At 43.6% G+C, this 27,692-nt stretch overlaps 2 protein-coding genes and 2 non-coding genes across 7 annotated transcripts; 1 reads left to right on the top strand and 3 right to left on the bottom strand.

Annotated features, from left to right (window-relative positions):
• Window positions 1-75: 75 nt before the first annotated feature.
• On the bottom strand, window positions 76-18,398 carry arhgap27 (Rho GTPase activating protein 27). Of its 3 annotated transcripts, none has more exons than XM_076151923.1 (18): window positions 18,213-18,398; window positions 16,418-17,258; window positions 8,473-8,946; window positions 7,510-7,761; window positions 7,246-7,326; window positions 6,953-7,075; window positions 6,001-6,087; window positions 5,170-5,237; window positions 4,878-4,965; window positions 4,102-4,203; window positions 3,802-3,900; window positions 3,572-3,677; window positions 3,128-3,262; window positions 2,514-2,612; window positions 2,344-2,421; window positions 1,813-1,944; window positions 1,579-1,684; window positions 76-1,186 (listed from the first exon to the last, which is right to left on the bottom strand). In XM_076151923.1, the coding sequence occupies exons 2-18, from the start codon at window positions 17,201-17,203 to the stop codon at window positions 1,015-1,017; spliced, it is 2,988 nt and encodes a 995-aa protein (XP_076008038.1). In that variant the 5' UTR covers window positions 17,204-17,258; window positions 18,213-18,398; the 3' UTR covers window positions 76-1,014. The 3 variants fall into 3 exon arrangements, with proteins under 3 accessions (XP_076008038.1, XP_076008039.1, XP_076008040.1); XM_076151924.1 differs by lacking the exon at window positions 18,213-18,398 and adding an exon at window positions 17,475-17,614; XM_076151925.1 differs by lacking the exons at window positions 16,418-17,258; window positions 18,213-18,398 and adding an exon at window positions 11,566-11,995.
• Window positions 2,030-2,102, top strand: trnar-ccu (transfer RNA arginine (anticodon CCU)). Its single transcript has one exon. It is a non-coding gene; the product is annotated as a tRNA-Arg (tRNA).
• Window positions 18,399-19,457: 1,059 nt separating the features above from the next.
• Window positions 19,458-19,572, bottom strand: LOC143002313 (U5 spliceosomal RNA). Its single transcript, XR_012963784.1, has one exon. It is a non-coding gene; the product is annotated as a U5 spliceosomal RNA (small nuclear RNA).
• Window positions 19,573-20,323: 751 nt separating this feature from the next.
• On the bottom strand, window positions 20,324-27,303 carry slc68a1a (solute carrier family 68 member 1a). 2 transcript variants are annotated; one of them, XM_076152202.1, is made up of 9 exons: window positions 27,168-27,303; window positions 24,673-24,940; window positions 24,339-24,418; window positions 23,737-24,186; window positions 23,530-23,650; window positions 23,083-23,179; window positions 22,562-22,733; window positions 21,575-21,768; window positions 20,324-21,451 (listed from the first exon to the last, which is right to left on the bottom strand). In XM_076152202.1, the coding sequence occupies exons 2-9, from the start codon at window positions 24,838-24,840 to the stop codon at window positions 21,204-21,206; spliced, it is 1,530 nt and encodes a 509-aa protein (XP_076008317.1). In that variant the 5' UTR covers window positions 24,841-24,940; window positions 27,168-27,303; the 3' UTR covers window positions 20,324-21,203. The 2 variants fall into 2 exon arrangements, with proteins under 2 accessions (XP_076008317.1, XP_076008318.1); XM_076152203.1 differs by having other exon boundaries at window positions 24,673-24,969; window positions 27,168-27,248.
• Window positions 27,304-27,692: the final 389 nt, after the last annotated feature.

Genomic DNA, 27,692 nt, shown 5'->3' with positions numbered 1-27,692 from the left:
AACTAATGGCTAATGGCTAAATAATGGCTCATTTGGACTATGTTCAATATTATTTCTTCACAATCACAATGTTGATTGTTCATAAACCCAGTTTATTTGCTTTTCGACAGGAGTACACATATAGCATTATTTTTTACAAAGTTATTTTATTAAGGAATAACTTGTACATTTTAAACAGTTCTTAGCATAAATATGCCCTCTATTTCTATTTACAAACAGAAATATCTTCTATGAGTTCTTAACAGTGGAATGTCAAAAAATTATGACTATTTTATCTTTCTACAATGTCATTATATATCATTTCAAGTACAGCATGATTGGATATAAATGGTGCCTTACAGTCCAGTGGCAAAGAATCTAGACATTGCACAAGTATGCTGTATCAACATCTTCTTCACAGTAAGTTGTTGGTATTAATATTTTATACACGTCTATATTACAAAATAAGACTTCATGGAATGAAACGAGGCTGAAAATAGAATATTAGCATACAGCCTCAGTTATTGCCAGATATGATATACTGCAATTTAAAATGCAAAACATCAGTACAGTTTCCTAAAGAGATCATTAATGCATTTTTCCAGGTTTGACTTGGGGCTCTATCATGCTGTCATTAGCACTGTGACGATACAAAATGAAAATCATAATCATAATCATAATGACATTAATTAATCCTGCACAAAGTGTCTTGTGAGATAAAGAAAACTAAAGTCTCAGGAAGGAGTAATCTGAGATAGTTCCTCTTCTACTGTAGCAACCAGCTGGAAAGCTCTGAGATGTGAAACCAAACCTCAAACCTGCCTCGAGCTGAGCGGCTTGGTATCCACTCCTACAATACTGCCAAAGATATTTCTAACAGTGGAGTAAAATGGGACTAAACAGTAGGTTAAACATTCTTCAAATATTCTGGAGAAAGAACAATTGAAGAGCCCTTTATCTTACTATATAAAGCTGCTCTGAGGCTGTTCAAGTGCCAACCCTAAACCAAGTCTGCACAGGAGACGTATGACTGCTTTAGCCGAAGATGAACTCGTATTCACTCAGGATGAATTCAACGATCTGGTTCTGGAAAACCATGTGCATGGTGATGTTGTTAGACTCAGTCTCTGGACGAAGCAGCGTTGGGCCGAACACAATGGCCACATTTTGCACTGTCATGCGATTATCTTCCCCATATTGAATGACCCTGTCAGAACAGAAACGGGACAATGAGGAGTTATCATGTACGTTTTTTGTTCCCAGCATCTAAAACCAGACTGTAATAAAGTCCGAGTTCAGTTCAGCTTAATACAGTTACATTCTTATCTGTTCAATCTTCTTTATTCTCTGTGATTTATTACATTAGATTCCACACATTATTCACTACACTTACACAACAATAAGACAACAACAGATACATTAATGAATGAAGATCACAAGTAAAAACAGTGAGGAGTGAAATAAAAAAAAACAGTATTAGGACCCTTTAAAAAGTAAAGATCTGACATTAGAAATCAAAATATCCTCATCAATCTGTTTATAGTAGTATAGTAGTAATTTTAAAATGACTCAAGCAAACAGAACAGAATTGAAGCATACTTGCGTAAATGTTCAAACAGGAGTTGCATGGTATCGTGGTTTGTTTGAGGAAGTGATCGGACCAACCCACAAATCATAGATAATTTTGCGCTGTAATCTGGAATTCCTGGAGGGAGAGGAAAATAATGTATGACATAACAAAATGATGAAAAAAACACGTTTCACCTGCAATCTCAGATAAAAAAATCCAATCCAATCCTAAATGAATTAGATCTGAACTGTATATGAACTCACTGATGGCTCCAATCAAATTATTAAAGTGGCTGAAGGGGAAAAGCGGCTCGGGAAGCTCTCGGAAAAACAGCTTGAGCGCGCCGGTGATGACGTGAACATCCTCCCACTGACCGTCCTCCAGGTTCAGCTCCTCTGTTTGAACACCACAGACACACACAGCTCATCACCACACAGAAGGGGGCGCTGCTGGATACAGTAAGTTGGACTCACATACAAAGCCCCAGTGGCCCAATGGATAAGGCACTGGCCTCCTAAGCCAGGGATTGTGGGTTCGAGTCCCATCTGGGGTAATTTAGAGCAAACTGGTGATATTACACCATGTCAGTAGTGATTCAAGGGTATTCAGCCCCATCACCGATGGAAGGGTTGCTGAGTTAAATCTGTCTGTCAACTAGCAGCTACATACTTGCCACTTTGCCTCCAGAGCAGTGGATTATGTAAGAGGGGCACACAAGTCACATTTCTGTTGGTGATGTATTTGCATGCAATTTGACCCAAAACTTAATTACATAATTTTTAAATGTTTCTTACCGTGATCGGCTTTATACCGTAACTTCTGAATAACGGCAAGATTCCCACTGACTCTGTATAATCCATCAATGTCCAAACCTGCAAATCAACACATGAGCACCGGTCAGTAAACACACAGCAACATATAGCCTCCATACGACTCAAACTGTACCACAAATAAGCTGGATTACCTCTCGTTTCCACCGCTCTGATACATTTCTCCACAAATCTAGGCACGGTGGTCCTCTCTTGAGAGCACAGCGTGTCCAGAGCGCAGCCAAACACACTGTCTGCAGGGTTAATCAGGGCCAGAAATCAGTAAATGCAACAGGAACAGTCAACACGAGCAAGTATACATCTTATCATTTCCTTCCCAATTTGACATGGAAGTCCTTTCATGTTTTGGAAATGGTGAAAGTGTAAGGAGAGCATAACTAGTTCAAAGCTGTAAACATGGACAGCAGCCAGCAAGTGCATAATTACAGTATGGTGGCCTAGTTTACACAAGTCAGACAGCCAGGTGCCGCTGTATGAAGAGCTATAATCATTGACGGGCAATGCAGCCAATGTGCAAAAAACACCTGAGGAATTATTTTAAGAGATCACAGCTCTTAATCCCTTTTGGTCCTAAACAATGCTGACAATGCTTAGTGTCAGGCTCAGCCCACTCTCTCTTTCTCTCTCTCTCTCTCTCTCTCTCTCTGTAACCTTTCCATTCCTCTTATTCAAATCAGCCCCAGCTCAGAGTGAAATTCTCTTCCGGCATGTCCCTGTTTTCAGATTGGCAGATGTGAGCGCGCCGTACCTCTGATGTAACCTTTCTCCTTCACAGACTGCAGCGTGGGGCGCTTCATTAGGAATTTCATCAGCTTGGTTCGAACCCCCTTCTGGTCCGCGTCTGCCCCCGAGCTGGACGAGTGTGTGACGCTGGGCCTGGAACCTAAACAAAACACATTATTGATACTTTCTGTCTTTCGTCTGTTTTATTTTGAAGGGGACTGATGGTTTGGTTTCTTTAAATTGTTGCTTCCCCTGATGTCTTTTTATATTTTACTCTATAGCCATAAAGTGTTGTTATAAAAGTTGTTTCCTCGTGATCCTTGTGCCCAACAAACTGAATTTGATGAGTAAGAGCTTGTAAATGTGGTTTTAGTGCAACTGCACAATAGACAAATGTAAATCAGGAATGCTTTTCCTTGACACGAAAGGAAAACATATAAATATTATAGGATGTTGAGTCATTTTTTACTTCTTCCTCTCTCCATGGTGTTGCCTGGCTTGTCCTCTCGTTCTGGGGGGACAGGCTTGTCAGTGAAGTCTCCGTCCTCTTCTTCTGAGTGATGACCCTGGTACTCCTGACACCAAGGGACAAACAAAAATGAGTCACAACAACGACAACATGATTACATCACATCGTTACATATTTCCGTCTCGGATAAAAAAAGACCGTCACACTGAGAATCACATGAAGGGACTTACCAGTTGTCGTATTGTGTCCACTAAGACTTTGTGCCAGTCACTGATTATACTTTCTGTATCATATTGTATCAGAAACTCAACGCCATTCTTCCCTTTTAACTGGTGGGGCAGAGAAATCAGAGACTGAGAGTTAAAATCGAACAAATTTGCTTTGTAGTTTAAGGAAAACAATGATTACAACTCTATCTTTCCATTGTTTAACCCACAACAACAATTTTATTATTACTGACAACTGTGGGTAAGCAAATTACATCCAGGTCCCTTTTTTGTATTCTGAACCATGGGAGGTATTAAACACACCTCTAAGACGTTCTTTTTGCTGGATTTCTCCTTGGAGGCCCAGCCGATTGTTGCCCCTCGTAGATCCACTGTAATTTCTGCCACGATCTGATTGGTTCTGCTCTGTGTTGCGGAAAAAACAGCTGTTTATGAAACTGACAGCGCTGCATTCCATTAAAAAACAAAATCTGTGGTCATAACCTGCAGGCCCTGCAGACAAATAATGTTGCTGATTGAAAGATCTGGTTGAAGCTAATGAGTTATTAGAGTAAATAGCACCACCATGTGGCCATTCATAAGGCGTGTTACAGTTTAGCCGCATATTCTGCTGAACCGTGCAGCACGGAAGCAAAAGCATTTATCTCCGGGTGCCTCAAATCAAAACAAAGCTAAATAGGAGCAACAAAACAGATTCATCCAGTCTTAACTGAGTGAAGTAAATACGATATTTGAATACGGCAAAATATGTTAATTTGCTTGTGGACCTTTCCTACCATTTTCCTGTACTCGGTAGTCAAATTCCTGTCAGGTTGATTGATTTCACATAAACTCATCATAACACAACGTGCTACTGCAACCAAATTCAAGCTGTGTAGTGAATTCAAGGTGTTTCAATGCCTGCATACTTCCTTTAATGAAAAGGACGGATAGACTGAGGAGATGGGAGATTTCTAGTTTGCGTTGTAACACCTGCACATTTCAGAAATGTACAGAATGCAACAAGGAGAAGGAATTCATGAATGCAGCATGTACACGTTCATCTTTTGAAAAGCCTCTTTAGGTGAAAGAAATCATACCGAGGATCCCATGGCTGCAGATTTGGGGTCTTTGTGGAACGTCAGCACTCCGCCGTGGAGAACCGTCCATGTCTGGGCCCAGTTTTTCCTGAGAACATTGAAAAGTATTGTTACCATCGAGGTGAGAGTGAGTGGGCTTTGGGGGCGAGGGACACATGACACCTGTACACACCCAGAGAGAGAGAGAGAGGAGAGAGAGAGAGAGAGAGAGAGAGAGAGAGAGAGAGAGAGAGAGAGAGAGAGAGAGAGAATGTTGTTATAGCTGCATAACACGAACACGGTTTAGCATTACCTCACTTTTTTGCCATTTTCTGAGACTTTTGTTTTGTTGAGAATTCCAGCTTTCTCTAAGTTCTGCACCTGAGAATGTAACACACATGTAACACAATTTTAATGCTTTGTACAATAATTAATTAGTCTTATACTTAAAATGAAGATATGTGGTTACAATGCTGAGCAGACACACACATCCGTATGGCAAACACACGCTTATTTGGTGAAAACCCTGTATGCACAATGTTGATAAATGTTTACAGACACACAATTCAACCTCTTAAGACTCTCAGGACTTTTTTGATCATATCAACATACAGTGTTTTCACCAACAACAGCCATAAGTCATATTGGCAGCTGAATCATGTCTTCGTGGTGAATTGTGACACAAATCAACACAATTTCTGGGCTCATCTGTATAGTAAATGGACACAATGTTGTAAATGTATAAAGTGAGTCTGTGGAGCTAACAGTACGGCTTTAACATGGAAAACAAAGCCATGAGAAATCCAACACTACATGCAACACGAGATGATTCAAACAATAGAGCAAACATATGATGAGGGGTATGAAACACCTCTGGCCGTAATAGATAGACTCAGCTATCTATAGATCGTGCTGTGGTGTTTGCTTAGACTAACAACCCACATTGTAACGGAGCCACCTGGAGGTCAGATAATACGGGTTTCTCCAGGGTCTAAACCCAAAAGCCTTGAGAAGAGACACACAGACATCTATTCAGAGAGAGAACTCCCCGACGCCGAACTTCACAGTAATCAGTATCAGCAGACTGGACAGGACACACACTTACACACACACAAACACACGTGCACGCACAGCTTCCACTCACGTTGTGCTGCGTCTCCGGGGAGTTTCCGGTGCTGGAGCTGTCGCTGCTGTAGTCTGACGTGTTCCTCCTGTGAGTCGGGACAAACCTCTGGATGTTTTTTGGGAAGAAGAGATAAGAGGACATTTAGAATTCTTCTCAGAAAACAATCTGGGTACAAAATGTCAAATGAAATCTATTTGATCACAGTAAAACCGCAGGTGGGTCGTATCTATTACAACATTTCATGATTTCCAGGTCATTTATACCCAAACTAGGACACAGACATGTTATTTTTGTTCGTTAGGGTTAGCAGCTATTTCACATAATGGGGCAACATTGTGAAAGCTGTGAACTATGACCTGAGAAACATTCTATAGGAAAGAGATCCATGTGTTTAGGTTTCTCTACTTTACTTGCAGTTCTCCTATTGCTATTGTTCCTTTTTTTGAAATCAAATCAAGACATAAAATCACGGAGCAATCCCTCTTGAATCAAGTCACTAATCGAATCTGAGCGATCAAAACGAATGAAATCTTTGTTCAGTCAAATCATTCATTCACTCATACAAAAAAACCAGAACCCAGCTTCTGTTGACCCTGAACTGTGACCTCTACTGTGCCCTTGAGCCAGGCATTGAACCCCTGCCTGCTCATTAGGGAAAAAAAGCACACGCCATTATTTGTGTTTGTGACGGCACGCAGCCTTTCCCTCCCTCTGCAGCTCTTCATCTGGGCCGATATCGTAAATAAGGACGTGCTGGAGTTCATTTGCCTTGCTAATAAACAAGGGTTAAAATGTAGGAGTGTCTAGTTGCTAGGCAGGGACTCACCCTCACTGCTTCTGCCTGACTGAAGCTTCCTGTTTAAGCCGGCAGATAGATACCTCTGTATGCGCGCTGGAGTGGCACAGCGTGTAACATGCAGGTCTGACTCTGTGTGTGTGTGTGTGTGTGTGTGTGTGTGTGTGTGTTTACCGCGTCATCCTGTGCGGAACTGAGCTGTGCAGGTCCCACTGAGTGTCTCCAGTTCTTTATCACGGACCCGCTGTCCGCTTCAAAACCGTTCCCCAGCTTCGAATAAACAGGACCTGCAGAGGCCTGGAGGGACCGACAAGCTGATTATACATATTTGTTATAGTCAGGCAACCAAAATGAGTGAATATACTGCCTGAGATGAGTACAATACAGTACAAAACAGTTCAATCCAGTTCATTCAGTACATTGATTGCATTGATGCTATACAAGTCTGCAGTAAAGCTGTAACTTACCTCTGGCAAATTCCACTGGGACTTGGAGCCGTCCCTCAGATAATAGTAGGTCTGCCCTCGATCATCCAGAGATTTGATCCACTGTTACATAACACAGAATCATCCTCATCATCATCATCATCATCATCATCATTATTATTATTATAGCAGGTGATAGTGATACCTGATAAATAGGTAGGAAAGGGAAATCTGTTTATGTAAAATTGGTTGAGCTGGCCCTTTAAATGCCAAGAGAACGTTCCGGAACATCCCAAATTGACCTACCTGCTCTTGAGAATGTTCGTTGGTGAACACCCAGGTCCCGTTGGGCTCCACGTTGAGGTTCCACCCGGCCGGGCTGTTACGGTCCAGGTTGGCTCTGGGGATGAGGGTCCGGGTGACGTGGCTGAGGGCGTACTCCTTAGAGAGGATGTGAGGGCCATCGGGGAGTGGCTCGTCCTGCAACTCTGATTGATCAGCGGCTGCGTAGTCCTCAGCGGGGTAGTCCTCCTCGGGTAGAGGCCGCTGGAGATGGGACTGTGATGAAAGACAAACACACAAAACGTGAAAATACAATCGGAATAAACAGGACTCTGATCTGTCTGAGTAACTTCTGCGGTGGCCTCAATATAGAAGTTTTGATGAATGAGTTGGAGCCTTTTCGTGGCCTAAAATGTCTCTGTTCCGTGGCCCACTTCCATTGTTTTTCCAGGTCAGAAGAGTCACAAAAGGTCGGTAAATGGTGGGTTAGGCACAGTTGCTAGGGCCATGTCAAAAATGGTGTAAAGCAACAATGCCTTTGAAAATCCCTGCATGAATCCTCCTAAGGCCTCTGACTGTGTTTGAGATCATGACCCTCACTGTTAAAAAAACAATACGGGGAAATCGAAAAGTATGTTGTTTCCTTCCCGTTTTGTCCCGTGTCATTTGCACTCGACATTCTCAATAGTGAATGATTTCAGAAGCAACCTCTGACTGCCTGTGAAATTCCACATTAACCCCAATCAAACTTTTATAACCCATTCAAAATGAGGACAAAGCTTCCAGTTCTTTTAAAGTGAAGGTCTCTGCTCGTTGGGGACACACTCTGACTGTGACTGTGAGCTTTGCTAATGACAATTAGTTCTGTCTGCTGAGGTGCAAGAGATTTAATTTCATTAAAAGCACATTGTATTTACAGATATCCCCTGGGTGGAGCTAAAACAGGAAGCAGAGACGGGCTAAGTAGAGCAGCCGGGCGGTCCTTACCGGCCCGTCCTCGTGAAGCCTGTGAGCGCCCATAGGCTCCATCAGAGGGGGATAGGGGCTCAGCGGCTCCGGAGGTTCCCAAGACGTCTCCCCAGACATCTGGTTGTAGAAGTAAGGGCGACCACTGGTCTCATCCACCACTTGCTCCCAGTCTGAGGTCCAAGCGGGAGGGGAGGCGGTGGACGGGCTCAGAGCGGGCGACTGACAAGGCGAGGGGGAACAAGGCTCCTCTACAGGATGACCCTCGAGATCGAAAGGGGAGTCTGAGAAGGGGTTGTCCCAGGTGGTGTGACCCGTGGCAGGGTGGTAGTAGTATTCCTGTCCACTCTCCTGGTCAATGTGCACCTCCCATCCCTCCGGGTCTAGATACGAAGGCGAGTAGGACGAGGGACCCGAGGGGGGAGACTGGGAGATGCTCTGGCGAAGCTGGGCGACATTGACGTATACGGCTGACTTTAGACTTTCATTCTCCACCTACAAAGGAAACAAAAACATCATCAAGCGTGAGGCAGATATCCAAAACCTGTGGGAAGACGTTTTTAGTAGTAGAGGTAGAAACATCACAACAGAAAACTTTGGCCTAGTTACCAAGACCTGAGCAATTAAAGGCGATGACATAAAAAGCATGAAAGTCGAAGTTATGGTGTGAGGAATATTCCCATTTTAATTCATTTGTTCATTAACTCTTGATTGATTCATTAATGTATATCTGGTACAATGAGTTTGGAATTGAATAATGATATTTCCATGTATAATTAGGGTTCAAATCAGGCAAATTTGCCCATTTACCTGGGAACAGAATCTGCAAAAGTAACTACTATGCTCAGGTAAATGAAGTGGAGTAAAGAATGGAAAAGTAGCACAAACTGTAAACACACACACACACACACTCGAAGTAACTCAACTCTGAACTTACATGTAAACTCCCACTATTAAGCTCACTAACAGCTCACTACTCTTACTATAGTGCTCAGTATGTCAGACTTCCGGATGGCTCTGAACACAGGAAGTGGCCTTGGGGCTGAAAAAAAACGCACAAAAACACTAAACACACCACGCTTATGAGTCCTCCCTCGAACAATGCTCACTACCTAATTTAGATCTAAGTTTTTCATACAGAGAAAAGCACGCATGTTGCAACCCCCGAGTGTTAAACGTTTACATCTGGAAGTCGCACTTGCCAACCAGACAACTGCGTTTCTACCTGTTGTGTGTTTGCCCGTAAAACACAACAAGACACATGTGACCACAAACCAACAGCAGAACCCAAACATGCTAAACTTCACCGCTTTACCACTGGGTGTGCTTCACCGTAGCACAAACACACACTACAGTATTTGTCTGATTATTCGTCCTCCTTTTGTGATTTATGACTTGTAAGGTAACATCGTATGCAAATCAACACCATCATCGCTCCTTATTTGCTTAAGGAACGCCAATGTGAGTCAAACAGGAGTCTAAGGATGCCTCTGTCTCCTTCCCTGACGAAAACAGAACCCATCTCTCATCGGATTCCTTCTCCCCCTCACCTGTTCTCCTCTTAAACTCCTCCCGGGATGCTCCAGTTTGCGGCGGCTTACGTCCATGGTGGCACAGATACGAAGGCGGTTGCATCTTCCGCGCGGCGCCCCTAACCTGCCTCTTGTTCTCTAAAGCTGGAGTCTATATTTACCTCCATGTCATGTGTCTGTCTGTGCTACATCTGCTGATCACAGGCCTGAACCCAACAGGCTCAAGAGAAGAAGTACATTTACTCCAGTACTTTACTTTACAGACTGTTCTCGGTACTTACACTATTTCAGTATTTCCATTTTTAGATACTTTCCTACTCGTTTCCACGACATTTAACAGAAGAAAATTGTTGTCTGTTTTTACTCCACTTTCAATCAGATGACTTGTTAATTCTTACGTACTTTACTAATCAATTGAGACTGTAGCTCTTCATCATCAACATTAAATCAATATTGTGTAAAAACTCAGTTCCAATTTTCTACAATTCTATTGAATAATATGAATCGAATTTAAGTCTTTGATGGCTTCATTTCTTCATTGTTGTCCGTCTTCTCTCTTATCTGGCTTCTCCGGCTTATCACTTTGCCAGCTGCCTCAGTATTGATCTGGATATAAACGGCAGCAGGTAGGTCGATAGCTCTGACCCGACCACTGGCCATGGAGCAGATTGATTGTTAACAGTCCAGCCTGACCAGACAGGGGTCAGACAGAGGAAATGAAAGAGTTGCACCATTGATCTCCAAAATAGCTAAGCTGTGACGCTCAGATGCTTTGGAACGACATCAAGCCCTGAGGAACAACGCTTGACTACCAGCAACATGTATCCAATGCAAAACTACAATACACAAAATTACACGCAAAAATTCATTTAAATGGCCAACAAATACTATGATTGTTCCCGATCAAACAGCTTCATCTGGGAATACCCTGGCCTTCCTGTGCTCTCGTATCCATTGCATTTCTATTTTTACTGCAATGACATCATAACTGTGTCTAGGGCATAACAAAAACTGTGTCTGGGAACACAAAACACATCGCAGCTGTCTTCTTCTTGTAAAGCAGGGGGGGGGGAAAGTGTGATTTACAGATGAAAGCGTCATTCTACGCCTCACACACATGTATCGCTTCAGTCATGCTCCTATTTTAGAAGCACTTGTGTGACGCTTAACACTCTTGATAGTGCTTGATCTTGATAAACACCAACAAAACAGCATGGCGCCACTCTGACAAACCCGATCTGTCAAAGCCAGATGTGCCCTGACTTACTTTCTCTAACTTCATTTAAAACACAAGAGCTTTTAAAAACAAGCAACATCTCCTTTCAACTAAAAGTGTAAAACATAAAAACTGACATCCACAGGACACACACACACACAAGCTTAAGAGCAACAGCTGCCACTGCCGGTTTCACTATTCACCCACTTTGTGCAGCGCAGGAGAGGAAACAAGTGCAGGGGTGACGTTTGTTTACAGCGACGCAATGCAGGAAGCAAGACATTAACAGAGATAAGACGAAACATGCTGACCGTTAAGACGAAACCTAACAATAATATATGCTCCGATGTCCAGGCGATGACCTACCTGAGGCACCACGGGTAAAGTCAAGCCCCTCCTGGCCCGGTGACTTGGCAAAATACTTGAATACATGTCCACCATGTTTATCGCCTCTCAATTAGAGGAGCCATACATCCAGATAGACAGACCGCACTAACCAAACTGTACGGCCAAAATTCAATCAGCCAGTGTGGTGGGCTGTACAAACACACAGCCACCCCTACACCCGCACACACGCACACTCAAACACACGCCCCTCATCCACACATCTTCCTCTCGCAGGCAGCCGAGACAGTTGCAAAGCCTCAACAGAAAGGAGAACTGTAAGCTGTTACAATAGCTGCAGGAAGGGATGGTGTGGGTTTCGTGTGAGATATGTGCATGTGTGTGTGTGTGTGTGTGTGCAGGAGAGGGAGGTGTGTGTAAGTGTGTGCCGAAGAGAGAAAGAGAGACAGAAGAAGGTTAGATAAGGGGGAGCGACAAGAGTTTGCAGGTCACTTCAACCTACTTCCTTCCTGCATGCGTGCCCAAGTGATGAAAAAGGAAATGTCGGCATGGAAACGGGTTTTTTAAAGAGCACCAGCCTCTTGCTTTGGGGCTAAACTCGACGAGAACATATCTGTAGCAGCCATATAGCTACTAACTTGATTCTTGTGCTTGTCTCCATTCATTCATAACAGTAAACGTTTGCACCTGCTCTTGTGGCTCACTCAGTTATGAAATTATAAAAAAAGGAAGCAAATCTTTTCCCACATCTTCGTGTCAGCGCTGCCTTACTACAAAGTTACTACGCCCCTGCTCGCACATCAGCTGATGTTCAAAGTGCCTAGGGTTGAACGCATGAAACAGGAAGTCTGCTTGAGCGGGGCCAGTTGTTCAATCTGCACTTCCTTTAGATTGAGCTTTGTTTTGATGCTGGGTGGATGATGTCACATTTGTATCCAGCCACATGAATCGAGAGTTCCTGGTAACATCTCCCAAATACTTCCACACGCAGTACCTGGAGAGATACGGTGTGTGTTTTGCCATTCAAATGTGCTGGTGGAGATACACAGCTGATTGTCAGATGTCCATGTGTAATGAACGGGCCTGTTTTGTATCAGATGAGGAACTGACTGCATATTGCTTCAGTCGATGCAAGCCTCTTCCATTCCACAAATGCATTGTTAGGGAATGATGAAGCTTGAAGCGCAGAGGAGAGAACTCAGCAATGCACGAAGCAGCAATCTGAGTGATTGCTTAACTACATTAGGGACTCGTCCAATCAAACAATGGGCCACTAAATTGGGGCCCAAATCACGCCACAGAGCACACAGTCGAGCTATTCAATCGCTCTGGCTCCTCCTCCTCCTCCTCCCCTCGCTCTTACATCACAACTCCTCATGGCCCAGAAGCCTGGATAACCAACGGAAATTCCCTAATGAGGAATCCGTGAATTTCAGAGCTTATCACATTCTTATCTCTGCACATCAGGCCGGGGCTGCCGTCTGCAGAAACACTGCTCTGATGCGACCGCCTGCTGATTCCTCCTGCTCTTAGCTTCTCTGTGTGTGTGTGTTTATGTGTGTGTGTGTGTGTGTGTGTGTGTAGGAGGGTGGGGGCAACAAGTGAAGTGGGTGTAATAGGATCTATTCAAACTGGAAATTTTTTACTGCAGGTGCAAATAAATGTCAACACAGAACATACAAAGAAAGTTATAAACAAAGACTCCAGTACTGAATTTAAATTAATTTTAGTTTGTTTTCAGAGCTGGAAGCCTCTCTGGAATGCAGTCATGATTGCAATAAACAAGCCTAGGATGCACTGGATGATAAGATCGCTGTAATGAGGCACACATTACAAGTTCTTTTTTAAAAAAAAGGTTGTAAACAGTAAGAACATGAGATTCCATGGAGTTTTACTCGTGCAACCCCTGACAAACAACCACCAGAGCCCTCCTATAGATTATCTGCACACACACTCGTCAATGCAAAGTGTGTGCAAAACTTTTCTAGACAAGAAAATGCTGACTTTCTGCTTTTTCTTGTCATCTTTGCTACCGCCGGTGTTGCAATAATGCTGTTTTCTTGTTTACCAACACATTTCTGAGAGAGAGAGAGAGACAGACAGACAGACAGACAGACAGGGGGAGAGAGAGAGAGAGAGAGATAGATAGATAGATAGATAGATAGATAGATAGATAGATAGATAGATAGATAGATAGATAGATAGATAGATACTGAATCTTGTGCACAGAGAAGGACTGCCCTCTCGATTTCATTGTACAATAACAATAAAGATGTTCTATTCTATTCTAGATCAAACAGAATTAGACAGTATGTAAAGGCGCATGTAAAGGGAACAATCAGGAAGTCAAAGCAACATTCCAATTGTACTTACATGCTGAACGTGTGTGTTCTGTGCAGACACTCTCACACTACCTGTTGGAGCAGTTTGCTGGCTTTTGAAAGTGTCTGCGCTCCACCGAGCAGCAGGCGTACTTGTAGCGTTTGTAGTCGAGGAGGCGCTGTTATTGAGGAAGCCATAGATCCTCCTCTCCTAAATATGATATTCAATGTTCAAGGTTCGTTATGACGCTGTGAGAGCTTCTTCCTGGGAGTACGTGCAATGTTTATATTGGAACACATAGCCAGCTGTACCAGCTACAACATAAACAGTGAGTTAGGCTAAAGGCACAGCCAGAGCGTGAAGGATTGTAGTGATGACTTAAGAGTTTGTGTTTTGTCTAACCTGCTACAAACACAAAAAGTGCTTGTCTTGGTTTGACTGTAACTGCTGCTGATTAGTTTTCTGTTGAACAAATCAATCAACTGCTCAGATCAGCACTACAGCAACATTAAGAAGTCGTTCTAAATATGGATGTATACTTGTTTACATGTTTCTTCACTTACAAAACCAGACCAAAGCTAAACCTTCATATCCTGACTATGAACTGATCTGCATCCAGGCTAATTGCAGCTTCTTCCCATTACATATGCACATGCATGTACACACATGCCCAGTGTGTGCCAGCATTTGGCACCGCAGCACCAAAGGCCTGCCTGTTGTGAGTTAGCCCGGACCCCCTCACATCACCATGGAGATGGACCTCCATTGTGGGGTAAGAATTGGTGCACTTGAGGGGTCCTGGCACGTCCATGTGAGCTGCAGCAGCTCAGTGTGCAGCTCATTCACACTTCCCCCCAGAGGAAAGTAAGACACACATGAATGATAAGTTGTTTTGTTTGCGGATAGAGTTCACACTGCTATTTTAGCGCAGCGTTATTATATGTTATTGTAATAAAGGCCTCTATGTTTATGTAGGTACAATTCTATGACGCCATTTTCCACCATTACGCCTGCAATCTGATTTTAAACTATGTTCTCCATCCAAACAGACGCGCTGCTACGTCACTTCACCTTGCAACAGGTGCGACAAACAAGAGCAACTTCGGCGAAACTTACCAAACAAAGATTTGCCGCTCACAGCCAAGAGTTTCCGAGGCGAGAAAGTGTGTAAGATGACCTGTGTGTCCGCGATTGTTTCATCGCTGTCACATTATTCCTGCTCGGTATCGTCACCGGTGCAGGAGAGCAGGTAGGAGCTGGAGGCAGCAGCTTTGGGAGTGGCTGCAACTCCCTGCTTTAACTCTTTCCTCCCCTGCAGACACAACCAGCCGATACAACCTGTTTGCAACCTGTTCCACAGTCATTGTCAAACACACACACACACACACACACACACACACACACACACACACACACACACACACACACACGTACATACACATATCTTCTATCTAACTCCTATGCTGCGTCCAAACTTCCAAATCCCTCTCCAGAAACCCAAAACAAACTCCAGCAGAGCGCATAATACTCACTCCAAGTGTGGGATATAGATTCCCGGGAAAACTCCAGAGTCCACTCCAGCAGAAACTTTCCCTCGACTTGAATCAGCTGCTTTTTACTGAGACGTTCAAGAAACACCTCGATGCTCTTTGAGCTGGTATGCATGAAGGGCCGGCCGGCTATTCATATGCTGATGAGCTGGCAGACACACACACTCTGTGAACTCAACCAATACGGGACTCCGAGTTGGGAGCTTCACTGCAAAAAGTGAGTGAAGTGTGTGACATATTCAGAAGACAAGAACTGATTATTCCACTGGGATATTGTAAAATCTTTTGAGATAAGATCCAAATCAAAGTTTTGAGAGAATATGTGACATCATTTGAGACCGAAATCTTGTATAAAAGTAGGATTTAATGATGTAGCGGCTATAGTAATCAAGTTAAGATCTTTCAGGATAATTTCATAAATATAAGATAAAGTGAGGTGGTGACAGCTGCTCTTGGAAAACATACATTCAGTGTGTTATTGTTATTATTCTAGAATTATTAATGTCATATTTTCTCGTTTAATGTTTCAGATGATGAGATTCATCATATTGATCAATGCAAATAAGAAAATGTGAGCAAAATAAAGGCACTGAATGATAACAAGTTTAGGTGGGCAGAGATGTGTTGATTTCACAGTTGAAGACGTTTATGCGGCAAAACAGCGCCCCCCTGTGGCTTCTATACTCATATTACATTTGAACGCATCGAGGGGGTGTTGTTGTTATTATTCTAGAATTATTAATGTACATTTTTCTCCTTTAATGTTTCAGATGGTGAGATTCATCGTATGGATAAAATGCAAATAAGAAAATATGAGCAAAATAAAGGCACTGAATGACAAAAAGCTTAGGGTGGGCAGAGATGTTGTGGTGAGTCCACAGTTGAAGACGTTTAAGTGGCGAAACGGCGCCCCCTTGTGGCTTCAAACTCGTAATACATTTTGAACGCATAGAGGGGGAAAACAAACTAATGGATAATAATCAAGAATGACAAAATATTACCTGATCATCTGCAAGTAAAGCTTCCTCTGCATTTTGACCCAGACTCTGCTGCTGAAGCACAGATTCGTCTTCTGGAGTCAGGTGGCCTAACAGCTCAGAGAGTGGAGAGTCAGCTTCTGGACAGTTTAGATCTGTGATGGTCTCGTAGATATGTGACTTGTGGCATACAGGGAGGTTTAAACATTCCTCGCTCTGAGTTCGTATTTGAGCCTGAAATGTATTTGTCAGCTTTTCTTCGTCACCCTGTAACGAGCTCATTAACTGGGACCGAGGTCGTTTGTTTTTGGCCTTGGGCGCAGGATGAGCTTGTGCGTAGATGGGCGGGCCAGCTGCTTCAAGAGGTGCTGAGGTCAGTGAAATGTCTGCAGCTGAAGTGTGTGTATTATCTGTGTTTGGCGCAGAGCTGCTGGTGGTCTCATGCTCCGTCACTGCGTGCTGGCAGGGCATCACATCCTGTATACTCTCACACAAGCCTAAAGTAGAAAACCTGTGCATGTATCTTGCAGCATCCTCAGCTGCTGCAGGGGTCACCGCTGTTGTATCCACTGTCACACACTCAGTAGAATTCAAAATGTCAAGATCTGAATGGTCCTTATTGATCTTCTGATGCTCCCTCACATACTGAGCCGGGATGTAGAAGGGCCTGGTGTCCGGGTCTTTGCGGACGTGCCACCAGTGGTCGTTGGTCTTCGAGACCAGGATGTAGCTTTCATTGGGCTTGATTGAAACATGGCGACCGTCCCGAGTTGTGTACTCAAATTCGTACTCCACCAATACAAGCTCCATACTCCAGTTGGCCTATGTGTCACTTCATCACCGATACAGGGTTGACATCTTGAAGCTGAAACAGAGCAAACGTGAAGTCGGGTGTTATGGATATCAAAACAACAAGAGGACTGTGATTTCAAGATGCAGGCACGCAATTTGATCGAGTTCTTAGTTTTGGTTTCATAGTCAAACATTTCCATCGATAGAAATACAGCGACCCCTCTGCTGAACTGTAGGCCACTAAGGTTTGTTGGCATTTGATATTATCATAAAAAGAATGCAGAATTACCTGAAAGCCTGACTTAGTTTCAAGATTTGAGGTAAGACAAGCATATGGAAGGAGCTGGTTGAAGCAAAAGCATTCTTTTTCTAAGTGCAGAACATAAGCCACAGGAAGCTGCTCCCATCTGCTGCACTACAACATAAAGCTAAGTTCACTGAATTTATCAAAGCGCCAGACTGGAAATGGCAAGCCACAGAACAGGAAGCGTGCATCAGCAATCGACTGAACGTCGGGGCCGAAACGATCCGGCAATCTCAGTTTGTGATATGAGGCTGTATGTATGTGTACTGCTCGGTTGTGCAGAATACCGGTGTACATGAAACACAACAACAGTAACAAAATATTATAGGAAGTTGCCTTTTCAAATGCAGAAATCAAAGTTCATGCCTTTGTTGTTAAATCCCAGCGTTAAATTTCAAGAAGTTACAAGGGACATTTTCACATTAACGCCTCTGTCTTGCATATTTAATATGAAATGACACAGGAGTTGGAAGAAGATGATAAACTAACAGAAATGGGAACCGATATGCTGCCTGAGTCATTTCATAGCCTTTGTAAAAGCCACAATAACCCTGACATTTCAATATGATTCCTAAAATGAAAGGAGATAATGGCAGGCAAAGAACAGTGCAGTTATAAAAAGCTTTCAAGCTACAAAACAGTGTCCCACTGCTGAACAAAATGACATCACTTATATGCATATCCACTAGCTTCAGTGTCTATAATAAGAATTTGTCTACTTGCCTGGTTTAGTTTCCAAAAAATGTCTGGTCATTGAATGCGTCTCATGCAGCCTTGGTGCAGTTTTTATATCCTGACTTTTAGCTCTCAGTGCACCACACACTAGTATCTGCTTGCCTACTTCTGTATTTCCTGTTCTGTCATGTGTATGTGTGTGTATGTGTGTGTGAGTCTAGGCTACGCTGCCTCTGAGACAAAATAGTAACCATGAAAAATAGGAAGTCTCACTTTAACTGTACTTCCCAGCCTCCCGAGTTATTCTTATCTTTGCATTCTTTTTATGGTACTGCATGTCACCGGCAGGCACAGCTGATTCATTATGTCACAACAATACACAACACTGTGCCTACAGCCTTAAGAGTTTTACATTACGATCATTTGGCAGACGCTTTTATCCAAAGCGACTTACATTACATTACCACCCTTCGCAGAGGGGAGAGCAATTGCGGGTTCGGTGCCTTGCTCAGGGGCACCTCGGCAGGGACTCGAACCCGGCAACCCTCCGGTTCCCAAGCGGAAGCTCTACCCACTGAGCTACTGCCTGCCACATACACGTACCCTACCACATACACGTTTCTGGGGGAGAAAGAGAGCTGCAGAAATACATTTGAGCCAACTGTGTGCTTCCAACTTTGTGTTTGGAGAAGGCCCTAGTTCCAGAGAAGACCATAGTTCCAGTTCCAGCATGACTGTCCCAGTCCTGCAGAGACCTGGCCTCAACCTCATTTAATACCTTTTCAGGATGAATTGGAATGCTGATTGTGAGCCAGGAGTTCTCATCCAACCTTGCTCTTTTGGCTGAACGTGCACAATTTGCCAGAGACACAGTGCAAAATGTTGTAGAAAGCCTGGGGGCTGTTGTCGGGTATAAATGAGAGAGAACCAATAAGCTCATATGGGTGTGTTGATCTGGTGTCCACATACTTTTGGCCCAATGATGTATTTGGTGTGAGCTTACGCCCTCTGCTGTCTGATTGTTTAAGTAGAATTTACTACTTGGAATGTATTTGTATGACAGTACCACTCGGTTTAAAGTATTTTCCTGTACCTCAGCCATGACTCTTTCTACTCTATTCTATCTTACTCTATGCAATTACTAATGATACCATATCAGCATTACTTACGGTAAAGCCTGCTTGTTGCTTGCCAGAAGCAAACACTACAAATTCTAATTCTACTTCTGACAAGTTGCGTGCACGGGTAGGCGACTATTATAGTTGTATGAAATTAATATTTGACATATCAGGAAGCCCCGCAATAAAGCTGGGCATCAAAAAATTAGTTGAAACTCATAATATTCCTCTCCACGGAAATCTTTAGTAAAAGGCGAAAGATTTATACGATCTGAAGAGAAACATGAGTGTACTAATTCAATTATTGACAACAGACCACTATATACATCATCCAACACTTTTCGCATACGGTTTCAATGCAAGTAAGGCATTTAGTTTACAGTCTCACACCAATTTACATTTATATAACATCATAACCTACACGCGAGAACGTACTGTTACTGAGTATTATTTGGCTACTTATATGAATTCTGTATTTATACGGTGATTTTAAACGTTTTGAACTTTGCGCGCAATGCACCATGGGACGTTACTATCGGAATCGAGTGTTTATTGTTCTTTACGCACACAGAGAAATGTTTAAACTTTTCACACACTTGTTGGATTACTTCCATATGATAATCTTAACATAAAGTCAACCATTTAATCGTAACTTCGACAAGAGAAGACGGAGATATAGTTTTAGCTTTGAAATTATGGTGTGCGCATGCGTACTACGTGTGTGGAGCGGGGAGCTTCGGAAGACTTCGGTCCTCTAATAGAGCGGCTACAGACCGAAACAGAAATATGTTTTAAAAAATAAGTCCTAAACATGGATGAATATGTCAAACACAGAGGCATATTCATTCCAATGAAAGATACTCATCTAGCATATGCGTCGTAAAGCTACTATTTTCTCCAACTTCTTCCTCCACGTCCTACCAGGGTTCCGAGAGCGCATGCGCACGTCTCTAAACCATCTTACTCTTTATCACTGTTGCTTTTAAAGTATATTTTTTCATTATTTCACGAAAATCGTTTCAAGACACATCGAAGCACAGCAGCACTTAAAACATTGATGAAGTTTATTTGCAATGACAAACGTTCTTACAATAAAATTCCAAAATTGAAATTATACGGCTTAACAAGATGGCACATACAGTATATAATTATCATTATGCTCAGTGTACAACAGACAAATGGCAGTTTTGTGCAATATTTTCTGTATCCAAAAATACAAGTCTAAACAATTAACTGGCAGGATATTCTGATTAAAACCGTAAAACACGAATTCAGCTGGTAAGTGCAAGTTCCACGCAGTTCCACTCTCATCACTTACAAAGCTATATTTCAGTTGTCTCACTTAGTTATAACGTTAGATATCATAACTGTAGTTGGTGGTAAACCATTTGTTTAATTGGCAGATTAGGCTGATGTTACCAACTACAGATTTCTTCAGCAGCAAGAGCTCAGACTGTACTTCAGGCCTTCATCACACTTTACAAACATTAAAAAGAGGAGATTCCATCTTTGGCCCACATTATGAAAAGTTATCTTAGTCCTTCTACATCCATAGGACTGATTTGTTGTACTTGATCTTTTGGTCAACAGTTCAAATATAAATATAGGTCAATTTGTTATATAAAAGTAAGGCAGGTTTTTTATTTTTTTGTTTTTCTCACATTGGGTCTTTTCACCCCACTGTCCATTTCTAACTGTAGTCAAAGCCACGTGTTGTGAAGTTCCTTCTTCTAAATGCAGACTGCAGGATTACGAGTCCTTGCACAGCAGGCTGAGCTGCCGTTGCCCTGTAGTGTAGACATCAGAGTAATGTTCCGCCCCAAATCCTCAACTATTCAACTGTTAAATAAATTGACAAACTTGACTATAGAAAAGTGTCTCTGTGCAGCTTCCTCGTGTTGTATGAAGTCGTGTGTGTGTGTCAAATGGCCTTGACATCAATGAGCTGGCCATGTTGGGCCCCTTGTCTCAGGGTCTTGATGCCTTGCAGCTTGCGCCCGTGGAGTGTGAAGCGAGACCAGGCGGTCAGCTGGAGCAGGGCACACGTGATAGGCACAAACACCAGCATGTAGAAGCAGCCCAGACGAAGAGGCGGATTCCCTGAGCCAGGGACATCAGGCATAGAAACCACAGAGTCCTTCTTGTGTTCCCTCTCAAAGATGTCATAACCTGGCGAAGACAAATTTGAGAAAGATGAGATATTTGGGGTTCTGTATTGAGGAAAGACTAACAATTAACTAGTAGAAACATCTGAAATGTGTTAATGTTTGTCCCTCCGTTATCGGTCTGTACCTGTGTAAACACACAGCAGCCAGGTGCCGATGAGTGGGGCAAATGTCTGGCCGGGTTTGGTCAACAAGGCAACCATCCCGAAGAGAAGCGCTGACGTGGCCTGCCGACGCTGATTCAACACAAAGTCCTCATCCACCAGATCGGAGATGACCAGATTGAGCAGCTTGCACGTCCCCTCTGTGAACACCCGGTTGCTAGGAGAGAGAGGAGTTAAGTTACAGCCACTGGCTCCAACAACACTTACAACAGGAAGTGAGTGACATTGAACAATTATCAGTCAAAGATGCTGTATCCAAGGTGAGGACAGGAGCACTTTTGATCCAAATGTTACAAAGCTGATAATGTGCAGTTGTTTTTGTTGACTTTGTGTGAGAGAGAGGTGTGGAATCGGCTCAGTGGTGATTGTTGTGGCCAACGGTGCTATAAAAGGCTGCATTGTGTTGAAAGGTGTTTGCGTTACTCTGCCCCCGCCATGCATGTGACATATGTGATGTATGTTTAAATACAAAGCACTCTCGTATAATGGCGCCATATCAGTGTGGTCAGTTGTGGCCGATATGCTTTGTATGAACTGAGCTTGAAAGCTTGTGAGGGGAAAAAAAAGAGTTCACACATTTTGGAGTCTGACAGGAAATCACATAGCAATGAAACAACAGCAAATACACAACAATTTGTTCAATGAGTTTGACTCTGCTTTACAGAGACTAGAGGTACGGGACAACGAATCCGAGCCGACAGACTAACAAGAAGTTGTTCCTGGATCAAAGGTAACACAACGCCTGGATGCAAATGTGGCGGTGTCCGAGTTGACTTTGGAAAATGTCCATGACGGAACAAGTCCTTGGTGTGTTGCTATGCGTATGTGTTCAGCCTTGAAAGCGGTGACAAGATATTACACATCGGGCCTCGCTGATGCGTGTGTGTGTGTGTGTGTATGTGTGTGTGTGTGTGTGTGTGTGTGTGTGTGTGTGTGTGTGTGTGTCGTACCTAGCAATGAAGATGCACAGCAGATAAATGTGGTCAGCCCCTGCCAGCAGCATAGCCACACTAAGGCCCAGTTTGAGCATAAACAGCCAGCGGACAACCTGGTAAACCCCATAGCGTTGGCACAGTGTCAGGAAATATAAGTTGTTCAGGTGGGGAGCAATGTAAGAGATTCCTGAATGTAAGCAGAAGCAGAGCAGGATTTAAAAAAAATGGCTATAAAAACAACAAAGGTGAATTTTCCAGGACAAGAAAACCAATTAATTTAAATAAAATAGGGAATTGCCTTTAAATCAGATCTACCATGGTGACTGCAAGCAAATGTAATATGACATGGATAAGCGTTTATGACACCAGCATGCTATATGTTTTCACATCGTATATTTTTTTTGTATGAAACGTAAAGAAAAATCTGAATTACTCTCCTCAGTTAAAACTGAAACATCCGTACAGAGATGATCATATTACAAGATCCATTTCCTCCACAACGCTCACCTGTAACCGCTTTAACTTTGACCTCTTACCTAGTAGGATTGAACCTGTGGAGGCCGATATGTTGTCGGACAGGAGATGCTCCAGGAAAAGAGGGAAAAAGTTGCTGTTGAAGTGGCAGTGAAAGACCTGCAGGGGGAGCGGAGCAGAATGTGAAAGTGTATAAAAGAATACTCCGGGCGTACTTCTCCAGTATATATTTATAGGTAATATTTGAATCCTTTTGGAAACAATTGGAGCCTAAAATCAACACAGCCTGACAGGTGAGTGTGTGTGGATGGCAGAGTTATCCAGTTATGCAACCCTTCTCCACATAAGAAGCTTACTAAAAAGACAGAATGGACCTTGTGGTGTGGATAAGAACTTGGCTTGGTTTGCAGAATTTCCTCTTTGTTCTGCTGTGTAGTCATGCTTCTCCATTTTCTACCTCTACATGTTTTTTAAATCCCACCCAGTGTGCTTCCTGTGCCGGTCTTTACCTGAACCAGGTTCATAGAGACAAACCACATGAAGTTTTTGTGTTTGGAAAGTTGCCTGAGGTACATTTTGATAGTGACAGGTTGATCTTGCGGGGTCAGAGGAGCCGGGCAAACGTTTAACCTGCGACGGATGAGAATAAAATGATACAAGTGAGAGAGGAATACAGCTAAATGTATGGACAAATTCAACTAAAACTTTATTCTTACTCTTTAAGCATCGTAGCCTCATTCTGCCTCGGCTGGACCTCTTTTTCAAAACGATGTCGTAGCATCCGGGACACCACATAAAATCCCAGGATGGAAAAAGCCGCCAGTGCCACGCAGAAGAGACGGAAGTAGTAGAAATCCTCCTTGTCCCAGAAGGAGTAGGACAGGAAAACGGAGAAAGAGCCCAGAGCGCTGAAGATGGAGCAATGGAAGTTGAGGCGTGTGCGGTCGGAGAATGAAACGGCCAGGTCGGCCAGCAGGGCGTTGTGGTTGAGGTCCACCATGGTGAGGAAGCCGTCGTACAGACACAGGCACAGCAGGAACTGCAGGCCCGGACTGGCCCACGCCACCCAGAAGGCCAAGAAGGAGAGAGCGAAAAGAGGCCCGTTCCTAGAGAGGGCCTTCAGCCGCTTCAGCACCACCTCTGGAGATGTGATCTGGGGTCCGGCCCTATGGGGACGAAGAGACACGTCACAACGCATCAACAAGAGAAGAGAAGAGAAGAGAAGAGAAGGACCGGGGCTGATACTTCTGAAACACGGAAGAATTGCAGTAGTGTTTCCTCTGAGGAAAGAGGACGCTGAGAGGACGGAGACACTTACTGAGGAGCGCTGAGGAAGGCGCGGTCACTCAGCCAGCCAAACAGAGGGTCATTCAGGCTGTTCCATAGGAGGAACACAGACTGGGCAAACACAGAGACGAAGAGGAACACAACAAAGCTTTGTCAAATGTAGTGAAGCAAATCCGGTCATCACATCAGGTTAATGGTTTATTCATTAACCTGTAGGCACAAGCTCTATACATCTAAACACATCTGACACATTGATATAGATTTCATTTTAACTCTCCACTCTTGTGTTCTCTCAGCGCTCAACACCCACGCTCACCCGACGGTTAAATTACTGCTTGGACGGCGGCAGTTTCCTTTTCACTCACCTCCCCCACCCAGAAGGAGACCTTGTCAATCTTGTAGATGGACACGAACGTCTCCACATAGTACAGCAGGAACACATTGTGGAGGATGGAGGTGAACAAGGCCAGCGAGCCGTAGAGCAGTGCGGTGGAGAACGCGCCTTTCCAACAGCCGCCGGCGCTCTTGCCCATTCTTCTGCCTCAGTCGCGCTGCTCCGTCTCGTCTCGGTGCCGAGCTGCGATCAATCTCATGGCCTGGCCGGGGCTCGGGGTCACCACCTCATCTTAAATCCTGCAAACACCCAGCACAAGGCGATCCATCTGTTACAGGCAGATCCTTCAATTGGTTTGGCAATAAACAAATATTAAAAGTGAGGGCCGTCTGAACATGCTCAGGGACGTTTCTGAGTGTGTCGTCTGTTTTTACTGCAGAATACCAGGCTCAAATGTGAGCCGGGGCAGCTGAAATCATATTAAGATTACAGCTTCTGTCCCTGCACAGAGTTAACACAGACCAGATGGGTGTCGTCTCCACAGTATCGGTACAGTAAGTACACGGTAAGTCTTTCCCTCTTGGCAACCCTTTGCTGCTGCTCCTCTTTGGCCCCCATCCAGCTGAGTGGTCTGTGTGTGTAGGTGTGTGTGTCCGCGTGTAATTACAACTTCACATTGCCACTTTATGACACCCTCTTCACCGGCTGCTAAATGCCAGGTGCACTTGACACAGAAGCCACAGAAAAGGCCTTTTCTTCTATGTTCGTCTTGTCAGGCGAGGCTCCTTCTCCCTGCTTTGTTGTCCTGCCAGTGTCAGATTTCACACTGTGTCCTAGTCCCTTCCTCAAGTTATTGTGCTTCATTGTAACAACGAGGAGTGGAAAAAGAGTTTGCATTCTGTAGCCTGATCAACATAATAGAATGGAACACTACAGAGGGGACGCAACACAGCTCATGTTAATGTGTAAAAGGGCCTTGGTTGGAAATTAATCCATTTTCATGTTGTTTCCACGTTAACTATTGACTTTGGAGTGTGCCGCCTCACACGTGGCACTGCTGGGAGCTAAAGTTTCCTTGAAAATACACATAAGACTCCTGTTACACCCACAAGATCAAACTTGTCTGGTCTGCAAATATCCTACAAAAATCCCAAAGGGGAAAAAGCTATAAAAACAGCTCAGGGTAACAATCCAGGCTCCAGGAACTGTGGCGTAAGTCAAACAGAAAGGAGTGTTGAGGGAGGCAGAGCTGCTAAACTTCCAACTTTATATCTAGGATCAGAGCAAGATAACACATTTGTCCAAAGCAAACCTCCGTGGAGTGCAACAACTTGATCTCTAATCCAGTTCCTATCAGATCCAGGTAGGGAAGGTGGCATGACTCTAAACTGGGTATAGTGTATCACATCTCACTCGTATCTCACTACATCAGAGGTGCTCTGGTTGTGAGGAGTCAGCAGAGCAAGGCTTAGGTTTACAAATATCCCATTCATGCCCGCTTGGCCGGAGTCGTTCTGTGTTGTTCCACCTGGGGGAGAGGTTTTTTGGCAGGAGAGCCAGAATTGCAGTCTATGCACTTGTTGTACTGATTTAAAGAGCCTGAATGAGCGAAATGATCTGGAACTAAGCGGGTCATGAGCTAAGTGATCTTACACTAGAATAGATGAAATGAAACCTGAACCCATCATCAAAGTCCTGCGCATCCTTTCTATTTGATTAGAAATCAACTCCTATTTAACAAGGAGGCTATGATGGAGGAAGTAAACAAATCTTTTAGCAGGCCTCCTATTAGATTCTACTTAAGGGAAATCAGGATTAGCAGTCAAATTAACTCAAAACATGCAGAGAAGAAGGATTGTTTCATGCATAATCATACCATATACATGCACATTAAGTCGCCATGATTGAAAAACAACACAAAAACAAATCGAGCTCTGATAATTCTCCAACCTGTTGTCCTAAATGATGCCTCAATAGCATTGTGTTATCAAGTTAACATTAAGGTTTTTACTCACTATTCCCCATTGAGATGCAGTGGAGTAGACGTGGGAAATAGCACTAAATGGAAATGTGTTTAATGCTCAAAGTAACTCGAAACTGAAGAGTATATATTGCAATACTGTGAGTTATTTTTTTCTCTTGATATTATACAGAGAAGGGGAAACGATAGTGGGCGATATTTCTGAGACATCTGAGTGGGGTGTCGGGTAACAGCTGGGTGAAGTTGCATGAAAACCAAGGCAGAATATCGGTAAACAACCCCCCGTCTCGCATGGTTACTATCAGCCGGTGGTTATTACGGATTCCGGCGCTCAAATATCGACAGCATCCACCATTCACACTCCATTAAAAAAAAACACATGTTGTCCATTTTACACTTAACGCGATTCCTCAGCTTAGATCCGCCGAAGCGGCGGCTAGTTAGCACTCGTAGCTAGCTGGTTAACGATCACTAACCGGTGGGAATGGTTACAGTTGCCACGCGCCGCGGTGTCAAATGACGTGATATTAAAGAAGTTTACGTACCAGCAAAGAATACGGAAACCGGTGTAAAATAACCGCGTTTGTCACGTTGAGATGCAGACCTGTTGGCTTTCCAGCTACTCAGCTGTGTCTTCAGTGGGGGGCGCGACGACCAGCGCGGCGGAGGCGGACATACCACGTCATGATAGCAGCTTTTACTCACAACTATCACGACGTCCGACTGGATTGGGATTTCCCGGATTTGCTTCTTCTTCTTAGAGATACAGCGCCACCCAGTGAATCTACAGGCGGTAAGAGTTTCGGTTCTAGTTTAAATGTTACACAATAAACAAAGCAAAGGTCTCCTCTGCACAATTTATACAGTCTAAATTGGCAGGAAAAATGTGTCCTATGTTAAAACACAACTCGGGCCTTTAATAAACACATTGTGAGACAATAAGCCACTGCTCTGTTCACGTCATTGTCAATGTTTCCGAACACAAATTACCTGTGAAAATGAAATAATATACACCTTAAGCATTGTTAACATGACGATATAACCTCTGTCTATTTCTCTTTCTCCTTGTC

The sequence above is a fragment of the Genypterus blacodes genome, unplaced genomic scaffold, assembly GCF_046128005.1.
Source record: "Genypterus blacodes isolate CSIRO-AG114 ecotype Tasmania unplaced genomic scaffold, CSIRO-AGI_Gbla_v1 ptg000055l_1, whole genome shotgun sequence".
Taxonomy (NCBI): Eukaryota; Metazoa; Chordata; class Actinopteri; order Ophidiiformes; family Ophidiidae; genus Genypterus; species Genypterus blacodes.
Note: the sequence above shows the minus strand (reverse complement) of the source record. Positions and strands in the feature narration are given on the sequence as shown.